This window comes from Pocillopora damicornis, chromosome 6 (assembly GCF_964200805.1).
Source record: "Pocillopora damicornis chromosome 6, jaPocDami1.2, whole genome shotgun sequence".
Lineage (NCBI taxonomy): Eukaryota > Metazoa > Cnidaria > Anthozoa > Scleractinia > Pocilloporidae > Pocillopora > Pocillopora damicornis.
Genome location: NC_142675.1, coordinates 4603785 through 4625077, shown reverse-complemented (window position 1 = coordinate 4625077; position 21293 = coordinate 4603785). Strand labels below are relative to the sequence as shown.

General features: G+C 37.8%; 1 protein-coding gene and 2 pseudogenes across 1 annotated transcript; 1 reads left to right on the top strand and 2 right to left on the bottom strand.

The window, feature by feature from the left end:
* Positions 1-480: 480 nt before the first annotated feature.
* Positions 481-2311, bottom strand: LOC149043550 (G protein-coupled receptor 83-like). The gene has a single exon (XM_089210326.1). The coding sequence runs from the start codon at positions 2193-2195 to the stop codon at positions 1179-1181; it is 1017 nt and encodes a 338-aa protein (XP_089066452.1). The 5' UTR covers positions 2196-2311; the 3' UTR covers positions 481-1178.
* Positions 2312-12234: 9923 nt separating this feature from the next.
* On the top strand, positions 12235-14239 carry LOC149043549 (uncharacterized; annotated as a pseudogene).
* Positions 14240-17847: 3608 nt separating this feature from the next.
* On the bottom strand, positions 17848-19064 carry LOC149043548 (G protein-coupled receptor 83-like; annotated as a pseudogene).
* Between the last annotated feature and the right edge of the window lie 2229 nt (positions 19065-21293).

Genomic DNA, 21293 nt, shown 5'->3' with positions numbered 1-21293 from the left:
AGTTCTGAAAATTGAACTCTATTTCTCTATACTCTTCTGAGATGTCCAAGCCCCTGAATATTTGGTTCATTTTCTCTTTTCCTTTTCAGTTATTTTTTTTTTTGTTTGTTTGTTTTTTTTTTGTTCAAGATTGTATTCTTTCAGAACAAATTCAGAGAAAAAAGAAAGAACAAATATTACAACCTTGTGGGAGATCGGGTGGCCAAGCGGTTTGCGCGCTCCATTCTGAACGGAATGAGACGATTCTTGGTCCATAAGCATTTCTTTTGCTTTAATTGTGTATGTCATAACCGAAGGCTTTTACAAATCTCCTTTCAAAACAGCTTATTATAACCTGAAATAGTTAAAATTAAATTATTATCGTATTATTTCAAAACAAATTTAGAGGAAAAAGAAAGAACAAGTATTGCAACCTTAAGGGAGATCGGGTGGCCAAGTGATTAGCACGCTCCACTCTAAACGGAATGAGACGATTCTTAATCCAAAAGCATTTCTTTTGCTTTAATTGTATGTCATAACCGAAGGCTGTTACAAATCTCCTTTTAAAACAGTTAGTTATAAACTGAAACAGTTTGTTAAATTCTTATCGCGAAAACGGTATGCAAATACACTTAATTAACGCTAGCCTGAGTATGGAATAAACATGTCAGTAATTCCTTTTTGACCAATTCCTCCATGGGGCTTTCATGGTCATGTCAATCAAATTGGGAAACAGACATTGTAAATAATCATAATGTTTAAAAATCCCAGCCAGCAGGGGGCACACCAGTTGGCTGTATACAAAGCGAGTTGAGGAATCGACCTTAGGGAGACGAGAACAAATCCAGCGAGTAATAAGGTAGAGGGCTTTCACCCGTGACCACCAGATCACTAGTTCAGCACTCTCACCACACTGCCTCAAACATCGCAGAAACAATGCCAGTATGCTTCTTCCTATAGTTCACTCTGCAACGTATCCCCCTTTTTATTCTTACCAGCTGATAGAACGGTTATTCTCGAAATTAGTTGCAACTATCAATTTCTCATGAAATTACTCGGATTACTACAGTAACTTTTATAAAACCGTATAGAGGAGTTTCTATCATATTATCTAATTAGTGATACGCAAATCCTACTGAAGCAAGTTTCGATCATACAGTTACCAAATTGGTAATAAAAGTTTCATGTTGTGAGAGAGATTATACTCTTGATTCTTTCTGGATTGCTTCATGATCATCTTCAGGAGGTAAGACGGCATCTGATCTTTTGACGGTGAGACTTGAAGGCAACCGGCTGCTTTTTCTACTGACTATCCCTATAAACGCCATATTTATCTTGGTGCTCAGAAAAATGTACAGCCATGGGTTAACGGCACTGTTGGCGTGTCCAAACCAAAAACACACAAAGCTGACAATCGGTTGTATATGTAGGTGGGCCTTAGATGCGTGAATGACCATCATCATGTGGACCACTTGTGGTGGGAGCCAACAAAGGGCAAAGGCACAGGTAACAATAATGAGCATCCGAATCACTCTTCTCTTGGAGGTTTCGAGTTGCGCTCGATTTCCTCTCAAAGTATTCACTCCAGGTGCAACATGAAACCATAAATTCCATGCAGTGATGGTATACAGGCAAGAAATAACGGCCAAGGGGATGACATAGTTGACGACGAAAAGGAGCAGGTATATTCCTCGAAGAGCCCTATCTGGATCACCCAAGATGTAAACAGATAGCGTGCAATAGGAAGAATTATTGTAGTCCTCCGCGGTTTGAATAACAATGAAAATGGACATGGAGACCAGTGACCAAATCCAAATAAATGGAACGGTTAGTTTAGGCTTTCGAAACCAAAGATGGCGGCGGAGGGGATGAACGATGGCATAGTACCTGTCGATCGCTATGAACGTCAAACAGAGGATGGATGCTGATAAATTTACATAGATAGTGTATACAACACCTTTGCACATGACTTTTCCAAATACTCCCGAGATCATCCACAAACCGTCTGTATATATTATGGAAATCGACCAGGGCATCACTACCAAGGTTAGCAGCAAATCAGCGATGGCCATGTTGACGAATATGAAGCTTGTCACTGATCTGACTTCAGGTTTCTTCCACACGATGTAGATGAGGAAACCATTCCCTGCAAATGCTACGAGCATCGTGATGGCGTAGAGGACTGTCATAACAATCAACTCGGTATCTGGTTTCATCTTATGTTCCTGTTTTTTTAGTTGCTAAAGTTGAATAAGATAGAACTGTTGTTACTGAATAAACAATCAGTGAATGGAACACCCATGGCCCCCTAAAATCTTATTCGATACCAACCTGGGGTGTGGTGAGAGGAATCGACTGTGAATTCAAAGGAAACAAATTTTTTTTTAAATTTCTTTTTTATTTTAAACTAAGTTCACTTTGGTCGAGTCGATGATATTTCAGGACGTCACTGAAGCTGTGAACATGAACGGAAATACTGGAAACAGGAAAAGGAATGCAGCAGGGCATTTTAATTTTCTCCTTGAATAACCCTGGTGAAAAAATCTTAGTATTAAAGTGATGGTTAAGCATTTCTGCATAGAAGTATTAAGTATTCCCATTCTTAAAATATATAAATACTGGTCTTTGTTGTTGGTTTTCTTTTATGTCGAAAGCGTTTCTTATTTGTCATCTTCTCATTTGTTTTCCGTCCCGATGGATAAAAATGACTTTCAGAAATAGTTTTTCGAATTTTTTTTTTAAATTTTCTGGAAGGTTCCTACATTTGTTCGTATTATACCAATAACGAAAATTATCAGAAACAAACGATAAAAATAACATAATATTCGTTATAACTAACCTTTTATTCTCAGTTCAATATCCGGTACAATAAAAAATAACACCAAAGATAATGTATGATATCTTATTGAAGACACTGTTGGCGCATGTATATAACTATTTTTGATGGACTGTAACGTTATTAGTATTACTTTGCAAACAGGAAATCAATCTGCCTATATATTCGCCTTACAAAGTCAACTTCTTTCCCTCCAAGTTATTATGAGTTAAGAAGCGTTGAACGTCTCATGGCAATTCAACGCACCTGCGATAGAATGCACTGAAGTCCGCTGTCAGCAAATAGACTTGTAGCCTCTTAGTACTAAAGGAAGATTGAAAAAAAGGAAAATTTTACATTTCAACCGCACTGATCCAAGCGTTTTTTCAGGTTGATCTAAAATAAGAAACACGGTATACCTTTGGAGATCGATAAGGTTGCTTCCCCTGTCCAACGGTTTGAGAATTCAGTGGCCCGAGACTGAGGAGCCCTGATGAACTAAAGAAGTTATTCCTGATCACTTCTGTTTTTAACCATTTCAAAATTATTTCCTATGAATATTAATGCTGGTCTCGGTTGCATCTCTTCTTGACAGCCGGACAGGAATATCAGACATAAATGTTTGCATGAGGGACTTCTCAAATGGATCTCAAATCCAACATGCCTCATATTAATTTGCAAGGCACATAAACACGGGCTTACGTCTTCCGCTCTAAAGAGCAAAAAAAAAACCACTTAGAGCTCAGTCAAGATGTCAAACTTATGAACACCATTTATAAGTTATTTTTTCTTCAAAGCGAGCCTTATATGATAAATGTGCGTTAGGTTACATAAAAGCATAATATTTTTTTAAGCCCATCATATGTTGAATAAGGAGAATTATTCATTTACCATCGAATTAGGACATGTCACATGTCATTTACAGTCCGTTTCTATAAATAATCCCATTTTGCTTTAGATCTCCTCGTTGATTTTAATTCATAAACTTGAGTATAAAAAAACTAACAAACAAGAAGGAAACTCTCTTTACGTGCCGAAATTCAAGATATATTTCAAAAAAGAGATTTTGTACTTTCTTGCGAGTCTTAAGGCAGGTACTCCATATTTTAAAACTCATTTTAGTGAGTAATTAGCCACGTGGTCTCACGAACAGCGTGACGAACAAAAGAGAAAGTTGCCTTCGATAGAATGAACAATTTTAATGTAGGAAAATGTATGAAAGTGAAGGAAGTCTGGGGAAACTGCGAAATTATGTTCTACGTATGTCATTGTACTTCTTTGTGAATTTGTCGGCTTGTTCTTGATCATGAGCAGCTGTGAATCAATGACAGACCTTCCGTGGGCTCTATTAGTTCGACAAAAAATTATGCACTGTGCAAATAAAATGCAATTAAGTTTAATAAAAGAAATGATAATTTAACTTTAAGTCAACGGCGTCTTGCAACGTAAGGCTTGTTATTTCGAATTCTATGATGGTTGACCGTAAAAATGCGCAGAAAATGGAGACAAATTCCTCATAACTTTGTTTTCCAACAGTGTGTTTTCATAGCCTGCATAATCATGGGAAAGCACCCGCCACATTTCGGATCACTTTAATGTCAAAATTCCGTTATGGAACCGTCGCCTTCAGGTCAATTTTATTTTTACCTCATAGCCCTCTTATCGAAGTTTAATTGCATGCAAATGATCCCACGTATTTTCGACAGATTCATAAAAATGAAATAATGAGACGGCTCTGCAATGCGCGCTGTCATGCTGAAATAGCGGATGATGAAATTACTTTATTTTCAGAAGAATATATGCTTGAAGCGAAGCAACAACTGGAGTAAAGTCCACGCCAGAACCAAAACTATAAATTTGTCTAAATTTTCTTTGTGCCATATTAATTTTTATTAATGGAAATCCGACATCGATTTGCTGATTTAGTCTTTCGATAAAACGCGGTAGTTTAACGCCCCAGTGCCCGAGTAAATACTTGTTTAATAGAGCACAAACGAAAAGCTCTCTTCCATGAATTAATTGATATAGTTTCCTATCGTTGTTTCTTTAATTTGACCTCAATAATCTGTAGTCAACTTTGGCCTTTATGTTTAAAGGTCCAGTATATTTCCTCAAGAGTCTCTATCAGCCTAACTGTTTATAAAATAGTTCAATATATGTTTCATGGATGGTGGATTGACAGGGAATAGGAATAGCGCTTTGACGCGGCGCGTTGCAGCTTTACATTTCCTGAACATTCAAGTTTAGTAATACAGCCTTTTTTTCAGTTTTCGTTAAGATCATGTCGCATTGATATCAAAATATATATCGTCAGCGACATTTTCATTTCCACAAAAAAGATAAGCTCATGGTATGATCAAATTACATCAAACGAATAAAGCTTGCATCACTTACCATCCACAACTGAACCAGGTTCAGTGCATTTTGGCATAGAGCCCTGTGGCTGCCTCGTTTGCTCAGTTTAAAATGCTAGCAAAAATGAGCACAGAGGGTAGAGGTTTAAGTTGTAAAAATACTGTGTGATAGTCACTGGAGCTCAATGTATGAAATGACGCCTATCTCATATCACAGGATGGCTGAGAAATGAAAAAGACGCATGAACTGGTACGGTTGAACAGTGCGACGAAAAGTGTCAAGCGACGATGCCCACGTAGATAATAAAACTGACCTAGAAGCCCCCCCGCGATCTGTACTTGTGAAGTTGGAGATTCGAGCAGGATACTCCTATTACTGTATAGTTAGTTTATTGGAAAGCAAGCGGAAGTTGTTGCAGAGGGGCTGCTCTGAGTCTTGTATTTATTTGTGCAATGGTAAACGAAGCTGGAGGAGCTTCTAGCCATGGTAGAGACACAAGAAATAGCATAAAATGTGGCTATGCAGAGTTGAAATGACACAGGTTTATCACCACAGGTAACTGAACGACTCCTACGAAAACAGACAAAACCGCGCAGATCATGCACAGGGCTGCGATCTCTCGCCGTTTGGTCGCTAGCTGAGACGACAGACATTTTGCTTTAAGATACTAAAAAAGAAATTCATTGAAAATAACAGATAGTGACCTACCCAGACCCTCTTGACAATAGACAACCAACAACAGAGAGATCAGCAAAGATCATTCGTAATTCAGTCGCGATCGACTTATGACTCATCCCAGAAAGAATTTTGATTTTATGATTAGATATCAGACTCTTCACGGGCATCTGTAATTTAGATGTGATAGATCTGATAGGACACAAGACAACGCGGGAGAAGACATTTTAAGCTCAAGTGAAATTGACAACTGTACAAAGTCCGCCTCTCTGCGCTAGCGAGATGACAGTAATTAGTAAAAGAGAATAGTGAATTGAACTCCAGACTCTGTCCTAGCTTTGACCAAACACAAACAAACACGTCCACTCTGACTCGATTTGTTACTTCACTCGACAATAAATTTCGTTCGTAAGCAAAGCCTGATTTTTTGCCAATACCAAGTTAGCTGCGAGGAATCTTCCTTCGATCAGTTGACAAAACCAACTGGTTTGACTGGTGTACTCGTTGATTTTAGAAGTAGAAAGTTAAGTTCGATGACGAGCAAACTGGTTCAGAGCTGTTACTCTACGCTATCATCAAACCGAATCATCTACGAGCGCCTCTTAAGTAAAATAATGGGTGCATCTTCGCAATACAGGGCCAATCTTGAGGGAACATTTACAGTCGACTCTCGCCCTACGGACACCTCAACATTGCGACGAGAGCTCCAGTGAAACGCATCAAGAAATGACTGAATTAGACTTCCGTTTTTACCACGGACTCAGGCTATTACTGAGGTGCGGAAACTTTCATGCCACCCAGCGAAACATTTCACTTGTCTTTTCTCCCGCTATAGGGGACACCTAAATACTTCGTCCAAAATCCTGACTCACATAATGCAAAGCGATACTACGATAAAAGAAAATACAGAAATTACTACTACTAAATTACTACTATTACTATTTCCTGCTTGCGGCCGAATCTTTATCCGGTTCGTGATGCCACGCTAGAAACTTTATGCTTGCGTAGTTACATATTATTTCATATGTTTTGAGACCAAATAACTTATTTTCTCTTGTATTACCCCGCTATTACTGACTCTCGCTATTACGAACATAAAATCTCCCCCTGAGGTTTTTCGCAATAACGGGAGTCGAGTGTAACTAGAGGCTCGTTTGGCTCGGCAGTGGATGAAAGAATGAGGAATAATGAACATACGCGTCAAGTCTTTGGTGGTTTTACTAGTGGCTCGTTTGACTCGGCAGAGGATGAAAGAACAAGGAATAATGGATGTCCGTGTTTACTCTTAGGTCTATATATGTGGTGGCTCGGTTGGCTTTGCAGTGGATGAAAGAACGAGGAATAGTCGATTAATTTGCAGTCTTAGGTCTATATAGCAACTTATAGCAATGAATTTATGCCTGGAAATTGTAGGTACGGTTGAACCGTGCGAAGGAAATGCGCTCGTATCAAGCGACGATTAAAGTGCTTGTATCAAACGACCATGCCTACGTGATCAATTTTTAACCTAGCTACATTCAAGTTAGGAGGGTTAAAAGGATTACAACTCTCATGTACATCGGTTTAGAAAAACAAACATTGCATTTATGTCTGTAATGACGAATCTTCTGGTTTTTCAGAACAAAGGAAAACCATAGAGTCGGAAATTATTCGGGGATGTCATCCCACTTTTTTCACACTTTACGTCCTCGTGTTAACTTTTTTGTGTCATGCCTCAGTAATAGATGCATTTGATCCAAAATTCCCTACAGTTAATGTTTATCTGTAGATAATAAATTTGAATTTTCCAAGAAGTCGAGTGCTTGAATTTTTCAGAGACCAAATCACTTCTCAACTGGCTCCGAACAAATGCATGCATGTGTCTTACTTTTCATGCTAAAAAATAAAAAATAAAAACAGACAAAAGACAATTTTATTATCACGACTTTCAGACGCTTTAAGCCGATAATAATTAATAAAACCATCAAAATTAAAAAGTTTCAAATTGTAATTTTTATATGGAAAGGTTTTACGTGATGTAACCAACTCTTAAGATTCCGCAAGCCAACCTCTTAAAGTGTGTGTGACCGAACACCTGACCGATTTCGGATACTTACAAAATCATTCCCTGCTCTGAAAGCTTGATTGGTAATACCTATAAACTTCCTCACGCTGCTCAACTTCAGATAGAGAAATGGCGAAACAAGTAAAAAAAATTGGGGTATTTTCTTTCATTATCATAAATTGACTCGGAAGTGTTAACGAAATCTTTCAATGGCATACTCTTTTTGATTTAAAGAAACTTTACCTAACTTCTCCATCAACCAGCACTTCCGTAATGATTTCTAGAATCAACTGAAATTTGAAATTTTTTGCTAAAACATTTATCTCCTTTTCTTTAATAAACTCGAGCAGTTTCGTAAAGCCAGCGAGGCCACCTTTTCCTAGAGGGCATAGGTACAAAAGAAAACAAAAATACGAAAAAGACTTCTATGTCTGACAGCATTTTCTGTTAAGTTATACACCTGATAAACACTCGTTATACTAACTCCGCCATAGCTTTGTATAACAAGATGAATCACACTCATTTGGATTAGTTTTTACGAATGTTCAACTGGAGGACAGACTCCTCGTTTGTATTCCGATAATCAATATTTAAACAAAGAAATATTGCTGTGGGTCTCTTCAGTAGTAACTCACAGTGTCAAACTAGGCCGTGCTTCGTGTGGCACGTTTTGTTCCTACAACTCTCGTCGCATCCACGAAGATGTGGAAAACTTGAAATTACGAATTGCTGTTGTTGGCACCGACCATCTACAAATTTATTTCCTCTCTTCCCAAGATATACAAATTATAACGTCTGCTAACATCTGCATCGGACGCATAGATCAGTCAAAAACGTTTCTGGAAAAAGATTTAAGCCATTTTTCACGCAGGCGGGGCGAAGGAAATATTATAATATTATAAGCAGGTGAGGACTCGAGCATTAGTTCGTCAAGTTTTCCGTTTTTTTTTGTTTTGTTTTGTTTTTTTTTTTCTCGGTATAATCAAAAGAGTAAAAAGTCGACTGTATGCAGTACGGAACCAATCCTATTGTCTTCTTCTCTTAAAAACCTGGCTTGTCATCTAATGGCAAGTTATGGAAAATCACGGAAAGTAATAACTTGAGAAAAAAAAGTAAATATTTCTAAATCAAAACATTTGCCTTAAACAATCTCCCGATTCGAGACACTTTCTACGCGCTGACGAGTCAACTTGACAGGATAGTTATAATTATCACACAAATACGATCCTAAAAAAATAGGTAAAAATTACCAATATCAAATCTGTCTTCCACTCATAATGTTTTTACAAACCTGTTTTTAATTTCGCTTGCACTTTTGAAATGTTTCTTACTTTAAAAAGAGAGGCCAGTGAATCCACGATGCGTAAAGATTCAAGCATGGTGATCGCTGCATAAAATTCAACCAAAACACCTTGATGACATCTGTCTCTCAAATTTTTAGTTTCAATTTCGAATTACTTCAATTCAAATTGTTTCATTTTTAATCTTTTTTCCTACTTTGTTTTGATTGCGTGGTAGCATACCGTACCCTTTTTTTTATACAAATTACTGAAAATATATTTGGTTTTTTATATGCTACTATTTTTACGTGAGAATGCCTACGCCATCACTGTGGATATTTTTTAAAGACTTATCAGTTTTCAAGATAACTGAGAAATGTTCAATTAGTTATCATTTTTTATTTGGTATGTATTGCGTGGTAACACAGTTTTCGTTAAGACCTGTGATCCGAATTTTGAAAAATATGTTTCCGTGGTTAATTTATCTTATCTAGCTTTTCCGATCTGTCTTTTCGAATCCAACTGACGAAACTCCCATATCTGGTCTCCCCATTCATTTATAATATTTACAGTCCTGGATCTTAAATCCCCAATTTCCTTGCCAATTAAATCCCAAATGTAAAGGTTTCGTTATTTTCACTGACCCGAAGACGTATTTCAAATTTTTAATCTAAGATGGCCATCGATGGTTATTTTACAAGTTCCATCATAGTTTAGATTCAAACGTGATTCTGGAGACTACACCTGATTCAGGATAGTATTTAAATGCAAGCAGAACATGACAAATGCTGATCACAAAATAGAATGATAAAAGTCTCTTCCTTATAAAAAATTAAAGTAGAACATTTCCTTAAAATTTCCATTTTAGATAGATAACGCTTTGTAAACAAGAAATGAGGAAACCCATAGTAAATGAATATTTTGTAAAGTCGAAGGCCAAAACACATATTGACAATGATTGTTGATCATTGGATTATATCTACCGCCTACAGTCTAGGTGAACGTGTCTGACATATGGAAACCTCTGCTGCCCTAAATGGAGACCACGACAGATAGTTGATGATGACCAAATTGTTATTTTTAGGTAATGGTGCAGTACACTATGGCGCTTCCTATCTAGATCTAAACATAACAGTAAACTAGTAGAACACCGGTCTTCTGACGTTACGTTATTATCTCAAGTGCATCCATAACTCGATATACGCACAGCTAAAAGCATGAGCAAATTCTTTAAAAACAAACAGAGCGACAACAAGGATCTGCGCGAAGAAGCCTTTTATTGTGATAGACTACAATTGTGATTGTTTTGGTTTTAGTAAACTCCAAATTAACAACTGTGTACTTTATTCCACAGGTTGAACAAATTTAAAAACAACAATACAAGCGGAAATTTTACCTTTAAAGTCATTAATGACCAATTGGTGACTTTTTTGTTTCCAGTGAATGTTTTTCAGCCAAAATTTGCTACAGCTCGTCCTCCGACAAATTTGCGAAACGTGCAACTTGCGAGTTTTTTTCGGCTTCATTTTTGTTGCTTGTTGGATAAGGACCTAAAAGGTCGATGCCGATAGAAAAATTGGGCAGTTCTTCGCTGGTTTCTTCCATATTTCAAAGAGAAGGATAACTGCATTGCAACTTAACAGGACGGAACTCTGAAGCCAGGTGAAAAAAAATGCTCACGTCATCTTATTTACACATGGGTGTGCGTAAATAAAGATTTTGTTCATAGCAGCTCAATAGGACTTATATAGGGCAAGCACGCGCGCTATGTTATATTATAATAAAGTCCGGATATAACGCGCGCTGTCATTGGTTGAAAGAGCGTGCTCTATGAGAGTATAGAGCATAGAGCTGAGCTAAAGCTGTCACGCCATCTGCCAATTGTACTATGTTCGACCTTTTCCGGAACTTCTCTTTAGCTTTTTCCGATAATTGAAAGTGAAATTTCGGAACTGAAGCGAGCCGGCAAGTAGCAACAGAAGAATCAAACAAAGGTTTGTAAATATACCAGGCGCCGTAATTTGCGTTATTAAAACGTGAGCAGATACGAAATTCCTCAAAGGAAAAACAAAATAAACATTCCGAGTTTTAAAGATTTTCACGCTCAGTTAGATTGTAAGCTTACGTACGGTAATAAAAATCAAACACAGCTAACACTCGTATAGTATATAAAGTTCAGTGATATATAATTTGTACTCTCTTGTGGATTAAAATTGCACCTTGAATAAAATGTTGACAAAAATATATCTATTCCCAGGCTGGGCTGCTTCCTGATCAGTAAATTGGATAGCAGGGGCTAAGAATCAAAACAATAGACTTATGATACTCTCAAATTATACTCGAACAAAGGCAAAGAGCGTTTAATTATTAAATTGTCTGCACACCTACTGAGAGCAATTCAAGAGGAACTATTTATAGAAGGTAAACATGATTGTCTCGAACTGATGTAACATTCGCTTGCTAATCAAATAACACAAATTCCACAGACGATTCCCAACCAAAGACAACCGGCCCTCGGTTGTCTTGGACAATTGGCGCTTAATACGGTGCTCCGCTAGCTCTCTCACTTTGTAAGCAGACTCTTCTTGATTTTTTCGATCATCTGTGAAATACAAATTCAACTAATTTACATTGATTTCTGATGAACTGATTTCGTGAAAAGGGTTTCCCCTCATTACCATTACAAGAAAATACAACACTCTCTTGCTAATCAACTCACACAAATTCCACAGACGATTCCCAGCCAAAGACAATGGGCCCTCTATCAGTTTCTCGCCTGGGGGGTTAAGGCTGTCCATAAGTTGCTTGGCAACTTTTGAGCAACTTTTCAGATTAGGTGCAACTTTTAGTCCTTCGAGCAACTTTTCGGATTTCGTGCAACTTTTTTCTTTTTTGAATAACTTTCTTGCTTTTTTAAGGCAATTTGTAACTAAAAAACGCCCATTCAAGTTCTGATTTAAAGCATCAGTTGCTTGTATGCATGATTTTGCGTAAAATACCTTTTGTAAACAAAAAGCACTTTTCCCCTAGTGGTCTGCTTGTGGTAGCAGCCAAAGGTGGTCAGCGGATGTGCTGAAAAATTCAAAATGGCGGAGCCGAGTGATTATCCATGCTTGAGCTCGAGTGAAGATGATGAAGATTCAGATCCTTTACAAGTAGCTGCTAGTGCTGGAGCTAGATTAAGTACTCCAGAAAAAGCCAGTATATCTCGGAAAAGAAAAGTGCAGACTAATCCAGCCGAAAAGAAGAGAAATGTGCGTGGATCAGTCGATCCAAATGTGTCCGCGTGGGATAGAGCGAACGAGTTTAAAGACCAGTGCCTAACCACAGTGTCGGGAAATTTAAGATGTGACGCCTGCAGAGAAACTCTTTCTAAAAAAAAGTTCTGTCAAGAAACACGTATCATCCATAAAGCACATCAAAGCGCTGGAGAATATTAAGAAAAGCAAGGAGAAAGATCCAAATATCAAGGATCTTCTTGCAAAAACAAGCGGAGGAGCAAAAGCATCCACATTACCTGAAGACATTATGCTCTATCGATATGAGCTTGTGGAAACTCTACTGAAGGCAGGTATTCCCCTGTTAAAAGTCGACAGTTTGCGACCATTTCTTGAAAAATATGGTTATCGCTTGACATCTCGGAACCATCTAACAGAATTCACTCCCATGATTCGTCAGAAGGAGATAGACTTTGTGAAATCCGAAATAGCTGCCAACAGTGCTTTTTCTGTGATCTTTGATGGGAACACCAGACTTGGAGAAGCGTTGGCAATTATCGTTCGCTTCATTGACAAAGATTGCAGTATACAGCAGAGGCTTCTCAAATTAGAAATTCTAGCCAAGAACATGAATGCGGATGAGCTTGCTCAAAGGCTGATTCAGTGCCTGGCTGTGGAGTATGGAATGCAACCAAACCATCTTCTAGCAGCAATGAGAGATGGTGCATCAGTATATGAAGCTGGATTGCGTCAAGTCATGTTTTCCTTCCCCAATATTCTTAGTGTCATCTGTTACTCGCACACAATCGATATTGTTGGGAAACACTTTGAATTTAGTGTCCTAGACACATTTTCTAGGTGTTGGAACACCTTGTTTTCTCTCAGGCTAGCTTCTCGGATGTTGTGGAGGACAAGAACTGGCACAGCAATGCAACTTCATTCAAAACCAGATGGTGGAGCAAATGGGAAGTCCGCAATCAGGTCATGGAGTTTTTTGGGGATGTTGAGCCCTTTCTAAGAGAAAATGATAACCTGTCTCCTGTTTGCCGTGCAAGCCTGTTGGAGATTTTTGATGATCCAGTTACTGCTAGAGACTTAGACATTGAGCTTGCTGCTATGATTGATGCGGGCAAGCACTTTGTTCAAGCAACTTATTATCTTGAGGGGGATTGTCCCTTAGTATTTACTTGCTATGAGCGTTTGTCCGCATAAGCACATGCAATAGCCATTGAATCCTATCCAAACACTGAGGCCAAAGCTCGCCAACATGCAGGTAGAAATATGGCATTGTACAAACAGTTAGTTGCTCAAGCAAAGGCATGTATCAATCCAGGCTTCCGCTTTTACCAACAGAAATTCAATGTGCAATTCCATAATATTGTCCGTGCATTTAAGGCTGCACGCTTATGCTGCCCAATACAGGTGCAAGCACTACATTCAACTGCTGCATCAGTCCAGGAACTAAAGCAATTTAGTTTCATTACTGATGCAGAAGTTGTACAGCTTGTGGAAGAGCTGCCAAACTATCTGGATCTGGCCACTGCTGATGGTGCAGCCATTGAAACAGAGGAAGGCAATGTACAGGGGGGGCTACACATGCCGCTGCTCTCCCAAATTGATCTACTGCAGTCAAAAAGATCTTGTTGGTGCAGCCTAGTTCAGCATCAGCTGAACGAGTGTTGAACCTGCTGCAAAATGCATTTAGCAAGCAGCAAGAGGCAGCATTAGAGGAAACAGTGGAAACATCGGTCATGTTACGTTACAATGACAATAAGCGCGCATGAAATCTTGAATTATATGTCTGTAGAGGACTAGCTGGTGGTGCAAAACATTGACCAACAGGGACAGTGCTCTGCACTACATCCGCAAAGATGTAAATATTGAAAGACTATCGTTTTTATACCACATAAACTCGTATATGCCAGAGAAAATTTAAATATCTAATAAGCATATTAGCAAAGTTTGTTTCGTTCGAATACAATCACGTGGTTATCGTAATAGAAAGCTCATACAGAGAATCAGATTTTTATGATTTGGGTTGAGAGAGACTCAGTCTTATAAAATTGATGATTCAGTATGATATAATTATGTATACAGTATCTATGCAAAGTGAAATCTCTTCCTTAAATCTTTATTTAAGTTGTTACTCAATCTCTTACACTAAAAAAATGAAAGCAACTTTTGAGCAACTTTTGGATTTTGGGGCAACTTTTGAGCAACTTTTAGAGTTTTGGAGCAACTTTTGAGCAACTTTTTGAGAAAATTGGAGCAAATTTTTGAGAAAATTGGGGGAACTTGTGGACAGCCCTGGGGAAGGGGAGGAGGAGGAAATATCAAAGCCATGCATCATTGCAAATAGGGATTTTCTACACATTTCTTGTAATGAATAATCAAATAAAGTAGCGGCAATGGTCTCGTAATTGAGTGTCTGAGTAACTTCTTTAGTTGTCCATTGTATAACCTTCTGTAAAGATGCAATGACAAGGAAAACTAGCTTTTGAGAAAACCCACACAATCAGGAGACACCAAGACTCTTATTTCTCTTCTTCTTTATCTATAACTGACCAAATTGTTTCTCTCTCTAAAGTACCTTATTAGTGAACATGTGGGTAATGTGCTGACTGTCTTTGCAGAGTTTAACCCCTTGTTCAAAATTCTGACCCCGTCAAATGTATTTTTTATACAAGTTCACTAAACACATCCAAACATGACCACCGACGAACATCTTTGTTCGAGAAACAAGCCTGAAAAATAGATTCAGCACAAACTATATTGTTAAAGTAAAATTACGAGTTCGACCTTGCGGGCTTCTGAACTTGATAAGACTCGCACAACAACTATACAATAATTAGCTAAACATTTTACGATTGAAATTAAAAAACTCAAAATAAAGTACTCAACACGACCAGACCAGTTCAGAAACAACAATCCATGTTCGAGTAATCGAACAACTAGAAGAGAGAGACAACAGTCAAACCTATTGTAAGGCGGTAAGACTGGCACAATCTTTGCATGCTAACCTTAAAAAACCTTGAATCGTAATAGCACTTCACAACACTCTCTTTTTCCATAGAGGCCTTTTCAAAGGGAGGTCGCATCCAAAATCTCCCTGTATTTACTTATCACTACTCAACAATTTAGTCTACAAGAGCAGCTTTCAGAACATAGCAATCTGGCGACAACTAAGAAGGCAATGACGTTCTGTGTACCGCAAAGAAATTAACTAAACCGGTACCTTTGGCTAGTGTGTTTGAGGCTCTAAAATGCACGACTAAATGAGAAATAAAACCTTTATTTTTATCTCCAAAATCACACTTAAGTAGAGCTAAAAGCCTTGATGACTACTTCAGCAAGAAACAACAACAAGCTCATACTAGAAAAACCAAATATACCTTTGTTCCAGAGGTACATCAGCGAAGGTTTGCGGACACATTTACAGGTTATATTGTTGCTGCCATCCTCGTAAAAGTAATATTCCCATCACAAATCTCCTTCCAAAACAGCTAATTATAAACTGAAATAGGCCTTTTCAAAGGGAGGTCGCATCCAAAATCTCCCTGTATTTTCTTATTGCTATTCAACAATTTAATCTACAAGAGCGGCTTTCAGAACAAAACAATCGGGAACTAAGAAGGCAGTGCGTTTTGTGCATCGCAACGAAATTAACTGAACCGGTACCTTTGGCTAATGTGTTTGGGGCTCTAAAATGCGCAACTATAAATGAAACATAAAACCTTTATTTAGCTCTCCAAGATTACACTTAAGTAGACCTAAATGCCTTGATGATTACTTCAGCAAGAAACAATAACAAGGTGATACTAGAAAAACCAAATGTGCCTTTGTTCCAGAGGTACATCAGCGAGGGTTTGCGGACACATTTACAGGTTATATTGTCGCTGCCATCCTCGGAAAAACAATATTCCCAATCACTCTTTCCTGCTATAAAAATAAAGTGCCCGCTTGAAGGGTTAAAATGAAAGCGATAATTATTTTAAAAATCAGCTCCATCTTCATTTGCCAGAGGTATGCAATCGATGGCCTTTTTGAGAAATTTGATATTTGTTTCGTCGTGTTTACTGAGACGTTCCTTGTTTTGTATTTTTTTTTCGAACTCTTCTCCAACAGCAATCGCGGTTATTTTCTTCACGGGGATTCTTATTTTTTCTGGATAATCCAAAAATTATATAGATGTTATCAATATTGGGAGAAAAATTAGAATGGCGAAAGAAAAAGAAAACAGTAACCAACCCACAAGTATCGTCAGAATCGCTGGGGAGTCGAACTGAGGCCACAACTACATGTGAGAAGGCGAGTGTTCCCGCTCCACCTACTGAGGGTCTCCTTCCCTCCCCCCTCGAAAGTTTCTGATGAATATTCAGGCAAGTATTGATTGACGATCTTATCACTATGCTGGACTGGCTTGTAACGCAGCTCCGTGGTTTAAGGCACTATGGGAAGGTCTGATGTTCAAATTCTTAACGAAGTCTCAGATTATTCTTTTCAAGTTCCCAGCTGCTTGCTCGCTTTTACATAAAGTGCATATTTTCTTTTGGTACTCTGTCGAGGGATTGCCGAGCTTCCCTTAAAAATCTCATTTTTTTGTCATTGTCCCCATCTTGTCCATATGACACTTGAAACCTAAAAAACAAAATGAACGCCCCATTACCCAGAGTTCTCACTTGGATTTCAGCCGAAACTAACATCGTGTGCAACAGAATTAAAGAAAACTGTGAGGGAACGATTAGTTAGTATCAATGAGAAAATTATGAATAAACAAACCAAATTAGTATATAGCAGACAGGTGAATTGCGTTTTTCGCGCGCGCTAATTAGCTAGTTCGCTTATTAGCTAGATCGCTGGTAATGACTGTGAAATACATCGTTTGACAACGACAACAACAAAAAATTTGCTGGATAGTTCTGAAAATTGAGCTCTATTTCTCTATACTCTTCTGAGATGTCCAAGCCCCTGAATATTAGCTTCATTTTCTCTTTTACTTTTCAGTTGTTGGTTTTTTTTCTTTTTGTTCAAGATTGTATTATTTCAGAAGAAATTTAGAGGAAAAAGAAAGAACTAATGTTACAACCTTAAAGGAGATCGGGCGACCAAGTGGTTATCGCGCTCCACTCTAAACGGAATGAGACGATTCTTGGTCCATAAGCATTTCTTTTGCTTTAATTGTGTATGTCATAACCGAAGGCTCTTACAGATCTCCTTTCAAAACAGCTTATTATAATCTGAACTAGTTAAAATTAAATCATTATCACGAAAACAGTTTGCATATACACGGAACGGTTCTTGTAGAAATTAGTTCCAATAATCAATTTCTCATGAAATTACTCAGTTACTACAGTAACCTTTATGAAACCGTATATAGGTGTTTGTATTATATTACATAATTAGAAATGCACAAATTCGTTTTAAGCGAGTTTCTATCTTACAGTTACCAAATTGTTAATAAAAGTTTCATGTTATCAGAGATTATATTCTTGATTCTTTCTGGATTGCTTCATCTTCAGGTGGTAAGACGGCATCTGATGTTTTGATGGCGAGACTTGAAGACAACCGGCTGCTTTTTCTACTGACGATCCTGGTAAATGCAGTATTTATCTTGGTGCTTAGAAAAATGTACAGCCATGGGTTAACGGCACTGTTGGCGTGTCCAAACCAAAAACACACAAAGCTGACAATCGGCTGTATATGTAGGGGAGCCTTAAATGCGTGAATGATTTGCATCATGTGAACCACTTGTGGTGGAAGCTAACAAAGGGCAAAGGCACAGGTAACAATAATGAGCATCCGAACCACTCTTTTCTTGGAGGTTTCGAGTTGCGCTCGATTTCCTCTCAAAGTATTCACTCCAGGTGTAACATGTAACCATAAATTCCATGCAGTGATGGTATACAGGAAAGAAATAACGATCAAGGGGATGACATAGTTGACGACGAAAAGCAGCAGGTATATTCCTCGAAGAGCCCTATCTGGATCACCCAAGATGTAAACAGATAGCGTGCAATAGGAAGAATTATTGTAGTCCTCCACGGTTTGAATAACAAGGAAAATGGACATGAAGACCAGTGAACCGATCCAAATAAATGGAACGGTTAGTTTAGGCTTTCGAAACCAAAGATGGCGGCGGAGGGGATGAACGATGGCATAGTACCTGTCGATCGCCAAGTCAGGCAGAGGATGGATGCTGTTAAAGTGACATAAGCAATGTATACAACACCTTTGCACATGACTTTTCCAAATACTCCCGGGATCATCCACAAACCACCTGCATATATTGTGGAAATCGACCAGGGCATCACTACCAAGGTTACAAGGAAATCAGCGATGGCCATGTCGACGAACAGAAAGCTTGTCAGTGATCTGACTTCAGGTTTCTTCCACACGATGTAGATGAGGAAACTATTCCCTGCAAACGCTACGAGCATCGTGATGGCGTAGAGGACTGTCATAACAATCCACTTGGTATCTGGTTTCATCTTAAGTTCCTGTTTTTTCAGTTGCTAAAGTTGAATAAGATAAAACTGTTATGACTGAATAAACAATCAGTGAATGGAACACCCATGGCCCCCTAAAATCTTATTCGATACCAACCTGGGGTGTGGTGAAAGGAATCGATTGTGAATTCAAAGGAAACAAAATTTTTTTTAAATTTCTTTTTTATTTTAAAGTAAGTTCACTTTGGTTGAGTCGATGATATTTCAGGACGTCACTGAAGCTGTGAACAGGAACGGAAATACTGGAAACAGGAAAAGGAATGCAGCAGGGCATTTTAATTTTCTCCTTAAATAACCCTTGTGAAAAAATCTTAGTATTGAAGTGATGGTTAAGCATTTCTGCATAGAAGTATTCCCATCCTTAAAATATATAAATACTGGCCTTTGTTGTTTGTTTGCTTTTAGGTCGAAAGTGTTTCTTATTTGTCATCTTCTCATTTGTTTTCCGTCCCGATGGATAAAAATTACTTTCAGAAATAGTTTTTCTGATTAGTATTTTCAAATTTTCTGGACGGTTCCTACATTTATTCGTATTATACCAATAACGAAAATTATCAGAAACAAACGATAAAAATAACATAATATTCGTTATAACTAACCTTTTATTCTCAGTTCAATATCCGGTACAATAAAAAATAACACCAAAGATAATGTATGACATATTGAAGACACTGTTGGCACATGTATATAACTATTTTTGATGGACTGTAACGTTATTAGTATTAGTTTGCAAACAGGAAATCAAGCTGCCAAATAAAAGTTTTTTTGCGTGGCGCTATACAATAAATATAGAAAATGCTTTTTTGAAAAATTATCTTCAAAACCAGCATCTGCGAAATAATTTGACACTGAACAGCTGGGACCACCCAATTATTTATCTTCAGCTTTTTTGACGACAAAAACGTACGCAAAGTCTCTTTGCTTTCTATTCAGGCACAAAAGAGAAAACTTGGCGAGAACTAAAGCTAATTCACTAAAAAAAAATTCTGCATCCACACTCCTTGTTCAGATGCAAATTGACATAGGATTTATAGCATAATAATCTATCTTACAAGAGCCATGAAGAGAGTGTCTCTGTAAGAGCGATCCGGTCGATTTTGGTTGAGACAAGGATTTCGCTCGTTTCTTGTGTGTTGTAAGACATTCATGTACCTATACTAAAACCACAATCAGTTTGATCGGATCTCTTTATTTTTCAGAGTTTTATGGAAATTAAATTTCACTCGAGCGAAGGCTTGTCGTGACACTTTTCAAGACTTTAATTTCATACAACTTTGGAGGACAATTTACAAAAAACTACGGAACTCAGCAAAAAACAAATACCACAGCCATGTATATTAACTCTATCTTATCTATCGAGGCAACTTTCGTAAACATCACGTGTCAATCAAGGAAACAGGAATACTTGAATGACACCTTATCGGTTCGCCTAAATCACACACGCAAAACCGATCAAATTTAAGGTAAATTTTTGAAAAAGTGAGGCGTTCTTAACTGATCCAACTAACATAGCTAGGAAGTAGGTGCCATAGAAAAGGTAACTACAGAAAAAAACTTTGCGGCCCGACCATTACGAGAACTTTATAACTCCGTGAACTTACCTAGGCATGCTTTGTGGTACAGACAACTTTTATTTTATTTTCATAACTTTCTCCTTTAAATTAGAACTGGTATTAATTAGAACTATTAAGAATGGCTGCCTGACAGGATCGAGAATCGTCCGTCAACGACCATTTTGGTGAATTGCTCATATTTTGCTCAAAGATACCCTTTTATAAACTATTTTCAAAAATCATGTTTTTTAGTTTCAGCGATTCTTACATTTTCATAAATTTGCCAAAATCTGAAAACGCGGTTTTCAGGCTTCCGGAGCTCAGGCTCCGCATGACGCACAGTCAAAAATTAACTGCAAAAACCAAGCCCCGTTTAAGGATTAAAATGTAATCAATCAACACCAAACTTTACACGATATTAGGAAAGCTATTCTTATTCAATTCTAGCGAATAAACTTTTTTGGGGCACATCGATTTTGGGATTATTTAAGCCCTTGAAAGAACATCCTCACAGACCGAGTAAAATGGCGGCGAAAAATGGGTGATATTTCACGCGAAAAAAATGTACCTGGTACCACATATATTGGATTTTCAACAACATATTCGTGAAATATTGCTATTTTCCATTCACTGCGAAAAGTGTGATGTCCGGAATCGCATTGCTTCCCTTCGAAAATGGCAGAAATGTTTGTGACTTTGAGTGAGAAAAATGATGCAAAGTGTGTAAACAAACAACAAGGTAATTTAATCATACTGAGTTGTTAAATCTCCAAATTAAATCCGGTCTTCGCTGTGTCGGCTTGTAGCTTGGAAAATGTAAAGACAAGTAAACTATTCCGTAAGATATTTGAAAAGGTTCTACAAAATA